This window comes from Stegodyphus dumicola, chromosome X2, assembly GCF_044657685.1.
Source record: "Stegodyphus dumicola isolate Sdum_Otavi_A_Nest chromosome X2, ASM4465768v1".
NCBI lineage: Eukaryota > Metazoa > Arthropoda > Arachnida > Araneae > Eresidae > Stegodyphus > Stegodyphus dumicola.
This window is the reverse complement of record NC_140781.1, coordinates 83,242,259-83,262,172: the sequence shown is the minus strand read 5'-3', so window position 1 is coordinate 83,262,172 and position 19,914 is coordinate 83,242,259. Positions and strand designations below refer to the sequence as shown.

The 19,914-nt window shown below is 34.6% G+C and overlaps 1 protein-coding gene across 1 annotated transcript in view; it reads right to left on the bottom strand.

Annotated features, from left to right (window-relative positions):
• Nucleotides 1-18,785, bottom strand: part of LOC118180249 (GRB2-associated and regulator of MAPK protein 1-like) — an 84,688-nt gene extending 65,903 nt beyond the window's left edge. Inside the window, exon 1 of the mRNA XM_085809215.1 lies at nucleotides 18,273-18,785. Within this exon, the coding sequence (XP_085665341.1) occupies nucleotides 18,273-18,546 (274 nt within the window). The 5' untranslated portion in view covers nucleotides 18,547-18,785. The remainder of the gene's footprint in view (nucleotides 1-18,272) is intronic.
• Between the last annotated feature and the right edge of the window lie 1,129 nt (nucleotides 18,786-19,914).

Genomic DNA, 19,914 nt, shown 5'->3' with positions numbered 1-19,914 from the left:
GTATGAGGCCCACCAGCGGCCGAGCGGTAAAGTCGCTGAACACTGGTAGTTCGGTTCGAGGTTCGAATCCCGCGAACGGGCTGGCTGCATGGGTGTTTTCGTGGTTTTCCCCATGTGTAACGTGTATACGATCCAGTTTCCCTTAGAAAGTCCTCCACGAAGGCATCCCTTCCCTTAGGCAGATAGCCCTCGAGGCTTTGCCATAATCACGCACATTTTACAGTATGTATACATTGTACCACAGTATTAAGAATGTAATCCTTATTAGTATGGACTGGGATAGAATTGTACAAATTCTTTTACAGGGCAGCCACTGACACCTCATTAGAATTTACAGATATACATCTCGGGTAGCATTCCTCCCGTATCTAATAAGACTTCAAATGAGTTATGCAAATTCTTGCGCTCCAAATTTGTAGGATTTTATGTTAATTAAACAGATGATTTGAACCTTTACTTCTAATCTTCCTTTCTGTTGTCCTCACCAGAATGCAAATTAGTTGCCGTGTATTTAAGCCTAGGGTTTTAAGGTTTTAGCACTTTCTTGATAATGATAATGAAGATGAAAACGTAAATGAAAATTGAATGTGCAAAATCTTCGCCAGAAGATATGTTAAATACGTTTGATACTTTATGGTGCAGTTTTCAGTTTCAATAATGTGTACCAGAAGGTAAATATTTATTATTATTTTGCGAAAAGAATTTATATGTTTTTCATATATAACTTTGATGGAATGAATACATTAACGTATGCAACGTTGCATTAACATTTCATTTTACTACTATTTTACATTTAAAATTTAAAAAACTTCTCATTTTAAATCCGCTATAGCTTAACTTCCATTTTGCGAATTTTTCCAGTTAGCGAAGTTTTTCGCGGGATTCTTCTACTGCGTTAAATAAAGACCTGATTGAAATTGCTTATAATAAATCAAGTAGGTGTACACAAGCCAGTTTCCCTTTGAATGTTCTCTGCGAAGGCATTCCTACCCTTAGTCCTCGAGTATTTTGCCATAATTAAATAAACCAAAGCTTTATTTAGAAAGAAAGCAATCATTCTCTGCTTCTCTCTCTCTTTCTAGATTGCTGACGTCGCTTTTCTCACTTAACTGCAAATACGTCATAAAAAAATGTATGTTCATTACCTTGGTCATACAATTCTTTAAAAAGGTTCACTAAATTGTTTGCTTAAAGTGTGAAGTTTTAGATTAAAAAGAACTGCAAATTGTTTGTATTTCTAAATTACTAAGGCATAAGAACACAAAAGAAATAACTATATTTAGGTAAGACCAAGTGTTCAATTGCATTAAGATAAAATTGCTAGCTCGAAATTTCTATATTTATTACTACTCAATTTTATTGCAAAGTAGTAAAATATAAAATTCTCTGACATAGTAAATTGACCGGTAATGTACAATCTCTCCCATCAGTATTACCTTAAAGATAAAAATACTTGAAACTTTAGTTCAGTTACCCTTTTATTATTAATGATTCCCTACAACAGTACATCATTAAAAGCTGGCTTCTACTTCTTTCCAGATACACCCACTTTAGCTTAGTTCTGCGAAGCTTGTCTCGAGGGTGCAGTTGTTCCCATGCCAACGACGGGTTGTGGCTACAGTTTGTGTTGAACTCCTTTTTGATAACCTAAAGTAATTTTGAGTCTCGTTTAGTATTGTTCTACCTTTCCAGAAAACTGTTCAGAGCAATGTCCTGATCTTAAGGGAGGAAAAGATAAAATTTTAGATAGAGTTTTTTTTAATTGTGTTTCATGGAAATCATCAGTAATCGTCATGTAAGAGGTTCCGCTTTAGGGAATATTAAAGCAGTTTGTAATTTATTTCCTTCATTCAAATTTTAGAATGGAGTTAAAAATATATAAAAACTTTTGAAGAATGTTCAGTTCTCGATTAACGGCGGCAGAATAATAAAATAAAAATCAGAGTTTATTTATTCGAGAACGATGGAAAAAATACAATCGCAAACCATAAGCGTAAAATAAAACAGCAATTACATAATATAAACAGGAAAAGAAAAGTGCACGGGATAACATCAGGCCTTTTAGGAATTGTTTTAAATCACAATATTACGTCATTTAATTACCGGTTAATCCGGAATATACATTGTTAAATAATCCGTTAAAGATAATTTTTTCGACCGTAAGAATAGATTACGTGTATAGCCACATTAATCTTCTGTTTCACATTGAAAACCATCGAAATGTTCTGAATACTGATTAAATTTATATAAAACCAAATAAATATATTTTTCACATTCAACTACTTGAAAGTACAAGTATATTGTTAATAATAGTTTTCTGTTAATAATAGTTTTCTGTTAATAATAGTTTTCTGTTAATAATAGTTTTCTGTTAATTACAGTATTCTGTTAATTACTTATTCTTTGTCCTCAATCAAGAATAATTTTTAATTAACTGTGGACGTCGTGACTTATACTAACTTGGTAAATGGAGAGCTGTCTGTGCTATATTTCTTAATATTAAGATGAACTCCAGACAGCGATGCAATGTAAAAATCAAACTGCTAGCGATAATATTTATTCTTCATTTGAAACATTCATCAAAAGAATGTTTTTTTTTCTGTACACCTTTCATACGGACTTACAGACCATCAGAGATGGAGCAGCAAAATCGCTGAACACTGGTAATTCGACCTGGGTTTAATTACAGATGAATCGAATGGCTCAGGGGTGTTTTCGTGGTTTTTACCATGCGTAACGTTGACACTAGCCAGTTTTCCTTAGAAAGTTTTACTCGAAGGCATACCTTCTCTTAGGTAGATAACACTGACGTGCTCTGCCATATTCAGATAAACCAATCCCATGGATATACTTCTCCTTCTTTTCCATAATTTTACTAAAAATATGCAGATATTTCTCTAGAAATCATTTCGTCAGCGTATTTTTATTAAGAAGGTTGTTCTCCATGAGAGTTCTAATATCATTACGTTGTTTTATGAAGATATCCCATTGACTAGTTTGGGGATGAATAGCTTCTGCGATCATAAAAGTTTAATAAAACCACAACGACTTCCACGGGTCATTTGTAGATATTTTAAGAAAGTGACTTTAGAATCTCTCTCTTAGTGACTATAATTTTAGGTCTTACAAAAACTATGGAATGGATAACACCAGAAATTTTATGCAAAATTGTTTGTAATATCTAATGCAGAAAGATTATTTTTATTAATCTGTATTAGTTACTATACCAACACATTTCCAAATGTACTTTTAGATTTTTGCAGAAATCAGTTAAAAGGACATATTTTTCAAAACTAAGAACTTTATTGCATCGATTTTGAAGTGCAATAGGATTAGAAGATTGAAACAAAATGATACAAAAATAACAGCTGTAATAGTTATGCCCACCAGGAGGGGGCGGAAGAAAGATATTACATTAGGTAATTGAAAAATTGCTGTTATAATACCTACTATGCAATCAGTAGGATAACTGAATCTGAAAAAGATTTATTTTGAGATCACTTTGATTTCCAAGACCTTAATTGTTTTAGATTAGATGGCTAGGCAGAGGGAAATCTGCAGTAATAAGTCGTTAAAATGTGTAAGATTTATTATTCAAATTAACCAGTTGTTTATAATTTCATTCTTTCAGCCTTTACTTTCTCCTTTCCGCTTTTTCTCCATAATATAAATGAGTTAGACAGTATCGATGCTGAGGATTTTGATTGTAGGATAGAGTATATTTCTGCCTCTCGAGGCCACATTTCATTAGTGTTGCCAGCTCTGATATGTTTGTAAGTATTTCGCTTTGCGTTATTGCTGCTGACATTTAAATCTGATACACTAGTAAGAGTTTTTGAGACACCTTATAAGGTATTTCTCCCACTTCCCTAGCGTGCCTTCGTGGTTCGATTCCTGGCGAAGGCGGTTGCATATTTTTCATCTTTTCTGCTTCCAATTAACCTAATGACACTACAAGTGGCGCCCGAACTAAAAGGGTTGTGGATGATGATTTTCCGCACCCAGGATTTGGCGACTAGGTCTCCTAAAACCCTAGTCGCCCTTTAAAAAAGGGAGTATATAAGGTATTTCTCCCCCTTCCCTAGCCTGCCTTCGTGGTTCGATTCCCGGTGAAGGTGGTTGCATATTTTTCATCTTTTCTGCTTCCAATTAACCTGATGACACTACACTACCTTAGATTTAAATTTAATTATGTAGTCTTTGACTAATAGTATACGTTTTAAATTTGAATTTGACTGCTACTTTAGTTTCATTGCCACAAGTGGTGGTTGATTCTGCTAGCACAAGAAGTACATTTATGTTCAATGGTCTGACCTTTTCAAATCTCTGTAGGAACTCCAGATACAGAGATAATTTGCTTTACGTCTGTTAGGAGTTTAGAAATAGCTTATGCATGAATATAAAAACTCTATAAATGTCAGCCTGGAATTAAAATCGTAACCTAATTTTACGTCTTAAAAGTTTGAATGAAAAGTGTGACTTAAAAATTCAAAATAATACTGTATTTTATGCAAATTAGACATAAATTATTCTAATTGCGAACTTCTCAGAAACAATGAAGCATTCTAAAAAATTAAATTGTTTCATATTATAAATTTTCCAAGTGTTAATATGTACAGATCAAGGGTACAAAACCTCAAATGTATGATTTCTTTTATCCAATCATTTTATTATAGGAGCCAATGGCTGAAGGACATTTCGTATTTACCATAAAGGTATTGAAATGAGATTATGGGAAAACCCAGTCTGCAGTTCCTAATACCTAACTAAGAAGGAAGAGCTTTCAACCACGAACTCTCAACATTTTTAGAAAATATATAACCTATTCATCAAGAAATATATATACTTATGAGCCTATTCATCATAACTTTAATTTTCTCCTAATTATCATCCTTTCCATAGTTTTAGGTAATTATGCAATCGTCATCTCAAATAATCCCTAAGCACTCAGCTGTCGACAGATTTTTAAGTGCCTTCATTTCACAGATACTTTACACCTACAAACTTATTCAGGATTCGAACATGAGTGTGGAGTCAGTCGGGCAGTTAGTCTTCACTAACATTTATTCGTCTGGTGCCTTCAAAAACGGCAAATGTAACTGGGAAGCATATTGTAAAATATGGCAACAGAAGGAACGAAGTAATTATAAAAGTAAAGATGAAAGTGCACCAAAAGTGTTAGGTTGTTTTATTATAGCAAAGCATGTGATATAGCAGAGTATGCAAGAGCTACTATCTACGCAGCATGAAGCCTTCGTAATTGAGGTTGTAAGGAGAACTGATTCATATTACCGTTACATATAGGAAAAACCACGAAAACCGCTATATAGCCATCCCACTCACCGGAGTTTGAACTCGTGTCTAATTATCAAAATTAACGGCCTATTAAGTAACTGTTAGAATTCAACTGTTATTTTCCATCCAGCCGCTAATGATCCAAGCAGCTAATGAGCCAAACAATAATTTTTTTTGCGTGTAATTTACATGAATAATTAATGTTAGTGTAATTATGTAAAGTTAATAGTAAAAATAATTAATGAGAACAATAATTAAGGTAACTTTTGTTTACATGCAGAATAATTAATGTTAGTGCATAAAGAGAGAAAAGTATCGCAATATTATGACTGTTTCTACAATAGATAAAATCTTAAAATTTGTGTGCAGTTATTGTCAGCAAAAGAATTTATGAGGAAGATGATTTAACAGATTTCGACTTAGGCTAAACACGACGTATCTGGGAAAAAGAATAGGGTCAATTCTGTAAGAACAATAATAAATTTTAAATAGTAATCACATTACAAACACCCAAAGGAATTCGAAAAGAAAATCAATCAATTCTCATTTCTTTGCCTATCAGAGTTCTCCTGTGGAAACAAGACTAATAGACGCCAATGTTATAGTAGAGATTCATGGTAAAAATAAAAAAAACTTCTATACAAGCTTTCATTTCAGACACACTTAAAAAACATTAAAAATAATTCTTACTATATTTTTTAGATATCTATGAAGAAGGATTTCCAATGGTGATTACTAAAAAGGAAAACTCTAAATATGTGATTTTAAGCTATAATTTTTACGCTTTTGCTAAATGCAGTAAAAACGTGTTGGGTGTAGAAACTGCTGTCTTTTGTATTTACACTGGGTATCTTTTTCTGCTTTTATTTAAAAATGCTATTGACTGAGATATAGTGCAAAAGGTCTCATAAGTGCAGCTGATTGGCTCTTAACAGAACAAAGCTAACTATTCTGCATATCAGTATTAAATGTAAGGTAAGTCCAAAACAATCTTCTTGTTACAATTATTTATAAGCAAAAAATTTAACTGGCACACATTTATCCACGACATAGCAAATTAAACTTTCACTGTTGAAATTTTTTGCCACACATTCTAGATACTCAAAATATGAGATTCTTTCGTCTTTTGAATGAAATATACTACACACATAAAGTCTGTAGTCTACTTTAGTCTACGTACGCATGAAAGCATATCGGATATAATTAATGCGGCAACATGGACAGTATGGATTTTGAGATTCAATGCAGTCGAAGGGCAATATTTCAGTAAACGCTATGTTCTGTCAAGGGGGCAATTTCAGTAAAAGGAGTGACATTTTTCATTACATTTAAATTTCAATCAAACAAATTACTTTACTCAGTACGCATCTTTATATAAACTATGATACACGCGATATCTGTCAGTAGTAAATTTGTAATGCGAGTGTATTCGTTTGCGCACACTGAGGGTGCGTAACTGGAATGCGAGCTGAGTCGTTGATGACCATCGAAAGTTTAAAGGAAATATACATATTAAAAGTTCTTTAAATACTTCTTAAAGAATTTTTATTTGGTAAATGCTTCTCACAACTAGCAACACCTACAGCAGTGGAGAGAAAGTTCTACTAGTATTACAATATTTGTTCTCGATATCGTATTTTAGAAGAAACTGCAAAAATTCAAAAAGACTGCAATTCCGCTTTCCTGTTTCGATATCCCTAGCAATAACGGAAATAAAACTCTGAAATATTTCTGTCCTAAATAGGAATTTTTCCTTATAAATGTCACCGTGATCATAATTTAGTTGATATCCGTAATTTGCATTAAAAAATTTCGACGGAAAAGAAAAGGTGTAACAATAAATACATAACTGTTGAAATCAAGCGGTGATTTCTTTGAATACTCTATTTATTCTCAATTTAATTCTGTATCACAATTTAGAATCTGATCATTCTTCATCTGCCTCAACAATCCACCTAAGTAATCTCTATGAAATAATATCTTACGCAAAAAATGTCGCATCCTTGCCTCTATAACATCTGAGCGAAATGAAGTAGATGGCGGATTTATGCACTTTTGCTGTTGAGCCACCACATGAATTATGGAAGAGCTGCTTCCGTTTCTAAAACTGAAACATAGCTACATCCAATGTTAGATTTGAACCAATTAAAAGGCAACTTTTGAATACAGAAATAAAATTCTGTTAGCTTGTGCGGTGTTGTCAACGTTAAATAAACTATTCACTGTATTACTTTCTACAGAAAACCCAGATACAAATTTTTTTTTAACTTTAAAATTATTCAGTTTGTGGCGATGAGGCAAACTGTATGTATTATATTTAGATTTAACGCATTAAATAAAGAAAAATTAATTGATGTAAAGAAATAATATTTTTTACATCAATTTCTTCATCAATTTACAAGAAAATTCTTCACCATATGAGTATGAAGATGCTAACGTAGAAAGAAAATACACTCGTGTACAAGGTTTAAACGTAAACGATAATAAATACATGTACTTTCATAACACTGTATACATCTTAGTCACACCGTTAAATTGCTTGTTGTCTTTGCGTACTTTTAGCGTCATGAAATGAATGCTAGACGGACAAATGCTTCGTAAGTCAATATATAACATCTTACCCTTTTCCTACTTGTTTTACTTTACTCGATTTATTTATTTTTGTTCTGCCCTGAAGAGAAGCAAGGATGCTACTATTAAATAATATCTCAGCGCTACTCTAAGATGTGAGATTGAGCTACTATTTTAGAGTGAAATAGTCGGAAGGTTCAAAGCAAAAGAGTCATAGATTGAGGCGTCGAAAGCATTGAATGTGCCGCACGATTTCAAGGCTTTGTAAGAGGTTTGAAAACTCAGAATAATATAGATGCCAAAGAGTAAAAAATCCTTCAAAAACCCTAAATCTCCAGCATGTTCAATATCTTGTATTAACTGAATGATATCATACGAAAGTATCTGTCAGGCAATTTTATGAAGAGTTTAATAGCTGTTTCAAAAGCAAGAGTTTCAAGACAATTGTTGACTACGACAAATAATACCTCTGTCAGATTTTCAAACATCCTGCTCACTCTTATAAAAGAAATGTAACAATAACGATACATGAGTAAAAAATTATAATTTAAAATTTAAGTATATTGAAAGGGTAGTCTAGTCTGTAGAATGCTATGCTGTTCACTCCTCTTGTCGTATTCAGTCTGTAGACTGATTACAGTGGCATACCTTTAAACAGAAAGAGAAATAATATATCATAATCCCACTTAACATCATGTAAAAAGGGACCCATTAACGAGTACTGAGTGCTTAATAACACTACAGCTCAGAACTAGTCAGAGCATTTGGATGAACGTAACTTTTGGCGACTGGAAGTCTTGTTGCTTATTCAGAGAATTAGTTAAGAAGTCACAATTTAAACTGGGAAAGCTGAAATTCTAATCCCATTTATTTCCCAGTCCATCAATGATCAAGTGGATAAGATGGCTAAACCCTTATCAGAACCCTGATTCAAACACCCAATCTAGATTAGAATCTTAACGAACGGCTTGGCTGCATACGCATTTTCATGGTTTTCCTCATGTGTAACTAAATACGAGCCAGATTTCTTCAAAAAAATTTTCTACGAAGGCATTATTCCCTTTAGGCAAATAACCTTGGCATACGTTTTTTAATCAACTGAACAAAAGAGAAAATTATTTAGTTTAATTCGAGTTTTATGGTTTCCTGGTTTTATCTGCTTGCACGCAGCGATGGATAAGCTTTGTAAGGTTTCAGTTCTGTAATTCTGTAAGTCTTAGTATAAACCTTAATTTTATTCCTTCATTGGTTATTGAGTTACAGTCAAACAGTTGTCTCTTTCGCTTTTAAGTAATTTGTTGAAAAAAAAATGCTTTTGTACTTACATGCACGTTCACTTCTTGCATATCTGTTTTTTAGTTAAGTTGTAGAGCCATTAGGTTATTTTGAAGAACACGAAAAATGAGCAATGTCATCACTCGACCAATGAGCAATGTTCGGGACTCGAACCTGGACCTCCGAATACACGCCCAGTGTGCTAAACGTTACACCACGAAGGCATGCTCGAAGGAGGACGAAAATACCTTATATACTATCCATTTCAAAGGGCGACTGGGGATTAGGAGGCGCAATCGCCAAATCATGATGGTGACGAATTATTATCCACCACCTTTTAGTTCGGGCGCCACTGTAGAGCCGTTATTTTATTTTGAAGCAGGAGTACATGAAAAATGAGCAATGCCCTCGTTGGGACTCGAACCTAGACCTCTCGAATAAGCGCTGAGTGTGGTAAAGACACGAAGGCATGCTGGAAGGAGGGAGATAATAGAGGTCAAATAATAAGTTTTTTTATTCGTCGAATCCGATATATATACAGAGAGGGAGAGATATTTGAGTTGATTATGGCAAAGTACACTAGGGCTATCTGCCTAAGGGGAGAGATGCCTTCGTGGAGGACTTTCTAAAAGAAACTGGTTCGTATATATATGTTACGCATGGGGAAAACCACGATAACTCCCATACAGTTAGCCCATTTGCATGGAATCGAAACCAGGTCGGAACTAACAGTGTTCAACAATTTTATCTCTGGACTGCTGGTGGACCCGAATCTGATAAAGGCAACAGTTATGTGCAGAGGCTATGCAATCCTATTATTAGATTTTTGAATTAAGTATTTCAAGTGCCTATTGAATTTAGGTTTCTATTCACCGACATCTACTTAGGGCTAAGCTGTGTGATGACTTTATAAGGTATTTCTCCCGCCTTCTTAGCATGCTTTCGTGGTGTAATGGTCAACACTTTCGGCGCGTATTCGAGTGGTCCAAGGTTCGAGTTCTGGCGAGGTCATTGCTCATTTTTCATCTCTCCTGCTTAGAAATAACCTAATGTCTCTACAGCTTTCCTCAAAAGGAAAAGGACATCAATGCGTGGAATTTCAGCAATAGCAATAGTTGAATTAAACATATCAACCCTTCTCATTCGAGGCCCTTTTTCTCTCGGGCGAACCAGCAACTCGAGATGAATTTCTGTGTATTTGGTGAATTTCTTACAGTTAACTTAAAATGATTTAGCACACAATTTAAAGAAATCTAATGGCTCTTTTGTGTATGAAGATACCTTTTGGTCCTGCAGCTCTTTCGCCGACTTCAAATGGTATTGTGATATTTATTCCAAGTCTGGACATGTTATTCTTTCCGAATTTTCTGTTTTCTCTGGGGAAGAACTGTCACTTTCACATTTACTGTCTTACTACCCTGAATTTTCGTCTTCTTACGCCTCTTTTATTTCATCGCTATTTTCATCACTGCTTTTTTTCTCAGTTTCATCAAACAGTCTATTCATAGACGTAATTTTGTTTTTCATCAACGAAAAATCCATCTTATCTTCATTTGAACTGATTCCTCCATCGTATTCCATGCGTACTAGTCTCCTTAACATTGAAAATAATATTCCTATTGCCACGATTATTGAGTTCGAATTAACGTCGAAGACGCATTAATAACAGTAAATCTAAAAATGTATTTCAGATTAAAGATTGAAAGTTGTATTGTTGAATACACTCGTGAAACGAGATTGCTCATACCAAACCTAAATAAATATCGTTACTGTTCAAATTATCGCGTCAAACCGAGCAGTGATCGAGAGTCACCTCTCGAGTTACAGCATCAAATCAAGTGGTGACCGAGATTTACCTCTCTGGTGCAAAGCGTTAAGGTTTATCTAGCTAAAAAATCAGTTAAAGTAAACCATACAGAGATAACTGGAATGCGATTGTTTTAAAAATACCTTAAAAAATTAAATATATATATTTCGAAAAAGCTTAAAGAACTGCAAATTAGTACAACTATAAACGTACGCTAATCTCTGAATGCAACTAAGACAATTTTTTAGATTACAAGTATAAATTTTCACGGTTGAGAATTTCTTTCTTTCGCATGCAACCTACCTCAGGAATTTCTCTCTCTTAACATTATTTTTCTCAGTTTTGCGCAGTTCTGTTTTTTTTTTTTTTTTTTTCTTCTCGCTACTGAGATCTAGAGGTAAAGCGTCTCAGCTCTGACATTCATTCAAGTCTTCCTATATTTGAAGTCCATACATTCAGGTTTTTTTTTTACCGTCACGCATAGTTTGTGGAACGCTTTCGCGTTTATGTAAGCACGGTTTGAATGGGTTAAGTACTGAGGTAATATAACCAACTCTACAATGATCGACTTTTAGTTTGAAAAGATGATTAAAAGTTTAAATCTTCCCAAGAGGAAACTTTTACACTTAAAAGAAGATTAGAATCGGTATACTGGAATCTTGCGGTACGCATTTTAGGGCCGAATGTGTTCAAGTTTCAAGTTCCTCCTCTTAGGTCTCAGATGTTGGTTTATATTGTCTCAAAGCAACGATATGCAATTCATATAAAACTGTTTGTTAACTCAATGGCTTGAGCTGTTGCAACTGATATATGCTAACCAATTTTTTTTTTTAATTTTGAATCGTTTCCGTCGATTGCTTCATGAAGTAGATATATTTATTAATTATGCTTAACGTGTGAACGCTATTGCACATATATTGATACAAAGTATTTTTACACAGTATAATAATTTATAAACATAAAACGGTGCAAAATCTGGAGAAGAAATTTAGGGATTTGAGACAAAAAGTTCCTTTAAAATATAATATGCAGTTCCTGAAATTTAATGCAAGATCTCCGAATTAGCAGCTTCATGTTCTAACTGTTGCTCTACAAAAGCCCAGGGCTAAATTGTAATTCCATACATTCCTCTCCTTTTCAATTTAAGTCGACTTGGCAAAAGCAACGCGAGCCCCAGACGATCAATCTAAGTCTAGCGACGAAATGTTGTCCATTACTTTAGCTTATGCGCCAGATTTGGAGATCAGTTCGAATTTAAGAGATAGAAATTCATAGCAATAAACCGTAGTTTTATTGGACGCGATCTTGAAGATAACTATTTTGGTGTTCTAATTGTTACAGTGCAAGAACATTGATTCTTTAGAGCTTTGCCTGACTTCAGATTTCATCTAATGCAGTTTTTAATAGCTTAATTTGATATTTAGTTTTTTAGTTGCTCGTTTTACTACTTAATTCGCTTTTAGGTAACATATCTGATTTTTGCCTTATGTTAAAGATTTATACTAAATAATGAAAGCAGCTAGTTAACGTTAGGCACCTTAATACTGCTTTTGTGCACAATGTGAATGAAGAGATAAACTCAGAGATCAAGCTATCACAGATACACTAGCTCTCAAAAAAATAAGCAACATATGCTAAGGAAAAGGTACAAATGTAAAAGGGAGAATTAAAACATATAATTTACATATGAAATATAGGTTGGATCGTCGAATGCAAATAGGCAACTTAAATTAGCATAAAAAGCAATCCCACAGTCCCACCACACGCCTTAAAAAAGAGCTTGCCAGAATTATGACTCAATTTTCAAGCAGCGATAGTTACGTATACTCTGAAATAGCCAAAGCGGAAAGCACGAGCCGTAGACAGCATTTGCACGATGAAATGCGTTGGAGGGCTATCGAAATGTTGCTAGCTGGTGAAAGACAATCCCCTGTGGAGACAGAACTGAATGTACATCGTCATGTCATCAATAGGCTGTGGAATAGTTACCAAAGGAATCAAAACCTCCGTAGAAGACGTGGGTTTGGACGCCGGAGGAAGCTCACAACGCCAGACGATCGCTTCCTGTTGCTATGTGCAAAAACGCTGTAGATCACTCACTGACAGCACGACTGCTGGCGTCACATCTCTCTGCTGCTGCAGGTCGGCCTATATCTCGCCAAACTGTGTCGCGTCGACTGCATGAAAGTGGAGTAAACTCCTGACGATCTGCGGTTTGTGCTTCTTTGTCCACATCGCATGTCAGAACGTAGTTGAATTGGGCCCGTGAACATCGCAATTGGAAAACAGAGCAGTGGGGCAAGGTACACTTTTTTTAACATCCAGAACGATTCCCAAAGGACAATGACATGGCGAGGGCAATTCGCATAGAACAGCCGTACCGACCTCTGTGATTTTCATGGTGATTCCGTCACAGACATCCAAAATTGCTTCGAAATTCTATACCTTCTTGCGCGTCCTTTTATCGATCCAATGAGTAACGACGTGATATTTATAAAAGTTAACGCCCGCCCGTACAGAGCTCGAGTGTTGCGGAGTTATCTGAAGAAGGAAACCGCTGCAAATCTGCTGTCTCCAGCTAGATAACCGCATAGAGCATGCGTGGAACATTTTAGGACAATGGACAGGAAATGGCAGTGTACCGTCACACGCCCTCCACGAGCTCCGACATGCATTATTACAAGAATGGGCCGCTACTGTCCCAAAAAGCGATCAACGACACTATTTGCCAGTTTGTCTCCCCGTTATCAAGTATGTATTTCATCTAGATATTAACACATCTGTTGTTAGAGTGATGTTTCCATTGCACATTATTCCGACTCATTTGGTCGTTTGTGATGTTGATGGTCGTAATATATGTGTTTTTGTACGTTTTTGCTTTATTGTTTGCTATGTGGTTTCGTAATGCTATATCAACCTCTTGGATCAATTTCGCGCATATACATTAATTAGTTTTGGTTTTATTCCGTGTTTTGCTTCTGTTGCTTATTTTTTCAACAGGAGTATAACTTAAGACAAAACACTACTACTATGTTCTCAAAACCAGAAATGTCAAAGAACATATTCAAACATTAACGTAAATGAATCTGAGAAAGGAATTTAGAAATTTGGCCGCCGATCCGGAAGCAAGTAGGTTACTATATCGAATTTCATATGAATCAGAAAAAAATCGCGTTCCAAATGAAAGACCTAAAAATCGATCACGATGACACGATTAGATATTTTCCCTCTCTTTTCGCAATAGAGAGTGTGACAAAACTGAAAAGTAATAAGCTTTCTAAAGACGTCATAGTAGAAAGAAATTAGTAGCAGGGTTTTGCAATAGCCACGGAAGGTTTGATTAATTGAAAAACGTAAGCATTTTTTTAAAAGTTACGGCTCCGCACACGACGATATCCGTCAAAAGGAGAATTGTCCTGTGAAGGACTTTTAAGACGAACTGGCTCGTATCCACGTTCTATATGGGGTAAATCCCGAAAACGCCCATATAGCCATACTCGTTCACCAGGATTCGAGCTCCGGGCCGAACTGCTAGCATTCAGCGACTTAACCGCTCGGCCACTGGTGGGTCAACTGTAAGCAGTGACAGAATTACTTGAATAGATGAGACTTTATTTATATTTTTAAGTCATATATTGAAAAGAGTCAGAGAAAAGGAAAAGTACTTACATTTTTATTATAAAATTTTATGTTCTCTATACCACTAGTATTTTAATCAGCTTCTGCATAAGTCATAAGAAGTTAAAAAAGAATGTATAATATTTTCTGACAAATGGTTTTTTAAGCAGCGAGAGGAATTTTAACACTAATCGGGATAGCTAAAAAAACTAAAAACTAAACTCAGTGGCACAAACAGCCCTAATGGGCCTGCAGTGCCCCGAAATCTGCTTCCTTGACCGTGGACTCCGGGTTGCGTAAGCATATGCCCTGAACAATTGGTCAGCTTGTCACAGGACCCCCAGCGTTTAGTCCCCAAGCTAACTTGGTACTCATTTTTCGAGCCAAGTGATGGAAATCAAGGGATGAAAGGCTGAGTCCCCCTTGCCCAGCCGGGGTTCGAACCCCGGACCTGTGGTGCTGCTGTGCAATGCGCTAGGCACTGCGCCACCGGGCCTCAATCAAAGCAGCTATCTTCATGTTTAACACTGAAGACAAGCTTAAATTAGCAAATGGAAACAGTAGATTAAACTTACCTGCTTTCGTATACGGCTACATCGTGTGCGTGTATTGTACAAATAATCAACTGAAATTATTTACTTCAAAATTAGATGTACATATGTACTCAAACATTAAATAGCATTTTCCTGCACTAAATAAATGCAGCGACAACTAGATAGCTTCTCTAAGAGGATCAACTTCCAAAACAGAAAGCACTGAGCTCTATTTATTTTTGGATTTTTAAATATTAAAACGTGTTTTCTCTTTTAAATATGAGGGCATAATTCATTCTAGTATGAAGACTGAGTTCATTCCATTGGCTGTAAATTTTAGATGTTGACCTCAGACTCTCAGTTTCTGAAGCCTATCAATTTTTCTTAATAATAGTCTTTTTTCATGTTTTTCATTGCTTAGGTCTAACCGGTAGCGTATGCTGATCTAGCAAGGAACAGTTTGAACTTAAAGGGTTAAATAATAAGAATTAAGAGGTTTCTAAACATGCTTCGTCTACTCCATCAGCAAATACAAATGAAATGAGTTTCAATAACAAGCGGGAGCCTCAGTTTATGTGACAGAGAGTTAATAACCTTAAATCTGCGGTGCTGGAATACTTCTGTTGATACCTTCCCCTTTGGCGTTGCACTACGAGCTAATGAGATTGTCTTTCATTGCAATTGCGTTAGTAGTTAATCATTTGCTATCATAATTATTAAAAATATGTGAACGAAATTTAGTCAGTGAGGTACATGATTAAAGTCATGAATCTTCAGGTTAATGTTTTAAACACAGTTTAATAAACATATATGAGTGGCATATCAAATTGCAATTAACAGTTTAAAATTCAGCAACCACGAATGAATAAATAGTGCATGTGATAGACAATTGGAATCATGTTTGCGTCATAGCGTTTATGTATCAGAGTTTTTAGATGCATGCAATACCTATATCTATGTCCAGAATTATACAGACGATTAAACCAAGAATTTGTTACAAAGCACAGAGCACCGATTATTTGAAAACCCTGACAGATTTCTTTGGATGCCATATTGGAACAGTGTGGCACTCAGGGCCATCATGAGATGATTTTAGTTATTCAAATATCACTGAAATTGCAATGATCGCATTCTTTTTTTTTTTTTTTACTGAACGTTCCTACTAAGCGTAGTTAGCTAATCTTTTCCAAAGTTAAAACGTTTCGCAGTTTTTTAGGTTAGGATTTGAAAGATTCGAATGATAAAAAAAGGACGCTAAGTTCCGAGTTGTGGAACTTTAATAGATTTTTTGAAGATTCGCAGGATCTGAGAATTCAAATATCAAATTCTTAAAAGAAACAGAATGTAACTGATATCCTGTTTATATCTAAAGAATTAATTAAATCAGTTATTTAGGGATAGGTTTATCTCGGTATGTCTATTAACTATATTGGAAAAACTAAATTATTTTGCATATAAAATCCTGAAAATGCTAGCAGTCTGTTTAAAAACAATTTTTTTCTCTCGAATAGTGTATATATGAGCTAATTTCCATCAGAAAGTCCTACACGAAGCCAAGGTATCCCTCCCCTCCAATTAGGCAGATAGTCTTCGTGTGATTTTTGCCATGTTTAGATAAATAAAAGAGCAAACAAACAAATTCTCGGAAAGTAATTTCTCCGAAGCGTATGCTGTAACTTTTTCCACAGTTTATTCTTTCCAGAAGACTGCGCATGAACTAAAAAAATGGGGAAAATTACTGGATCTGTTTTCTAATTTAATGTTTTATCCTTCATTCAAATGAAAAGCATTCTTATGTTTTTGTACTCGTAAAAAGACTATTACGATTAATTCTTTCGATTTTAGTGCAGTTTCTGCTAAAATAAGTCAACAATTTAAATAGGGGGAATTAAACCGAGAAAAAAATTAAAAAGGACAAATATCCATTTGCATTATGCAGTTTAGGGTACAAACGTTCCTGTCTGTAGAGCAGGAAATAATTCTATATAACCACACTAATTACGACAACAAACAGCAACAAAAAGGGGAGAGGAGAAGAAAGAAAAAAAAATGCGGAATTTACATTAATTTACTTCAAACATTTCCTTTTATGAAAACGTTTTTCCTTTTTTTAAAGACATAAATACAAAATTGAGGCTTTTTGAAAACATCTATTTGAGATTTGAAATCTCCTAAATCCTATTATGCGCCGCTTGCTGTTATGAAGTTTGAACGTACCTGCAATACACTATGAAGCATGATATTGCCATGGAAAGCAGTCAGACCTCGACAGTCCATCTGCGGCCGAATGACTTTGACCGCTCAAGAGTCTGCTTCTACCTGGTATCAGATCTCGGTTTATGAGCTGGTTGCATGAGCGTTTTCGTCGGTACCCTTTGTGTAACGTAGCTCGTTTGGGATAAAAAGGTCCTCACCAAGACATCCTTTTCTTTGAAAGATACTGTCGTATTAAGTTAAACATCCAACGCCAAATTTAGAGGTGTTTATATGTGTTTAATGAAAAATTAACTTCACTAAATGCGGCAGCATTTTTCTGGAATAACCTAATTACTTGATATTTTACAAGAGTTAATTGAATTGCCGCGATCTTGAGTTACTAAGGTAGTTTTATAAGATGTAAAGTATATTTTATTTGTACCCTTTACTTTCTTTTTTCCCCTCTTTACCATTCCTCATCTCGCTCGTTATCGCCTTACATTATTAAATATATTGATAAAAAACTAGTGTAATATTGTCAGTATACTGTAAGCGAGTCAAGTTATTACTTCTATGAAGAAGAAAATTCCTCCAGTAGATCTTATCGTTAGATGGCATTCAGTCACAGCGTAAACTTGTTTTCATCTATAAAATGATGTAATTTATATTGACTATGCATTTTATAAAATTTGTTTTCTTTCTTCACGACTTAGCTTAAAAAAGAATTAGCATCAGCAATATTTTGTAAACTATTGCATGAATCTTTCTGAAATTTTGAATTAATTAACAAGCATTTAAAGTAATTATAGGTCATAGGTAAACAAAAATTCTCTTCAAAAGAAATGGCGTTACATTTTATGAAAATACATAGACCTGAACTTTAAAATTTACTTATTTTTCAAGAAATACACAAGAAATACAATGTGATAAAATGATGCAATCACTGAATTCGTACAGATATTTAAAAGGGTTTTTACCTGGATACGATTCTGGAATTATCAGAGTCGGATCGGTTGGATTAATGCGTCCTTTGTTATCCAAAGCCAAGGCACGACCGTGAATCTTTCGACATCTGTAAACTTTGTACAACAATATGGGTTGCTGGAGATTAAAACTTCCTGGCGCTTGAAATCGTTTGTTTTCACTATCATGAATTTTAACAATCTGAGGAAGTTTGAATTTTTTGATAAAATCACCAATCGGCAATGGTTCTTTTGACCACTCCGTTGAACGCATTGATTTTACACTCATCTTGATGAGTTAGAAAGCTCCATAAAACAAAACTCTCTCCTATACTCCTGGTAATCAACCTGAATAGTTTGTATACGTCTTGAAAATGATGTAAAATATCCGTCAACTAACGTCGGTTAAACGATTGCTTCATCAAACAGAGGAAAACACTAATCCGAAGAAAGAACTCAACTGGAATGTGGCAATAGTAAGAAAATAGTGTATAATAACTGAGGCTTTTGTTTTATTTATCATGTTCTTTGTATTCGAAAAATGGTGACGCTTTAAAAATGCTTGAGGCTTTAAGTTATTGTTCTAGTGATCTACTCCAGCAAAAGCAAAGAAGTTGAATCAAACAAAACGGGAAATCAAGAGATGCCAGGAGCGCGTCGCTTCACCCGTAACATTTGTAACGGTTAAAGAATGCATATCGAGGGGAACAGGAATTCATAGACATCGGATGCGATTATTTAGAAACCGTGGGATACATGAATTACCTAAATAGGATTTAAAGAACATGAGTTTTCCGAAAGCGTTTAAAAAATTCACCATAAGAAAAGTGCGGTTAGATGCTTATTCATTCTAAAACTCTATGCGGCTATTGATATGTTCAAATCTGATGAAAACATTTATATCTGGGTATTGTTATAGAAGTAAAATTAAGCCAAAAATTACATATACTTAACTTCCGATTTATTAGAACCGATTAAGCGAGCCTTGTTTTAAATAAAAAGGTTCAATTTATATTTGAAATTTGTCTCTACTCACAATTTAATTGTACTCAATGTAATATGTAAACATTCCCAAAACCGACTTCTTGAAGTGAGTTTGAACTCAGTAACATCGTTCAAGTTCCCTCGTAACTTGATCAATATTTCTCATTTTGATCAATATCCTTTATAACTTTGTTTCTTAGTTGCCAATGATGATTTGTCTTCCATTAACTGTAATGCGTTCTTTTTGTTTCAGATATTGATTTAATTTATGTACTTAAATAAACGTATTTTTCAGATTAATTTGCTTGAATTTATAGATCAATTTGTAAGATATTTTTAATAACAGGAGTGATGAAAAATGAGCAACGGCCTCGCCGGGAATCGAACCACAGACCTCTGGAATATGCGCCCAGCGTGCAGACCACTACACTACGGAGGCATGCTAAGAAGGCGGAAGAAATACCTTATAAATTGTTAATAGTATTTTCCCGTTAATTATAAGATGGATTAATTTTCTTTTCTTTTTTTATTGCTTCAGTAACTTGCGTACGTAATTTAGCACTATTAATCAAGAATCAATTAGTGTTATTATTAATTATAAGTAGTGTTATTAAAATTTGCATATTTAATTAGACATTACTTTGTGTTCAGTAATATTATTATATTTAACTAT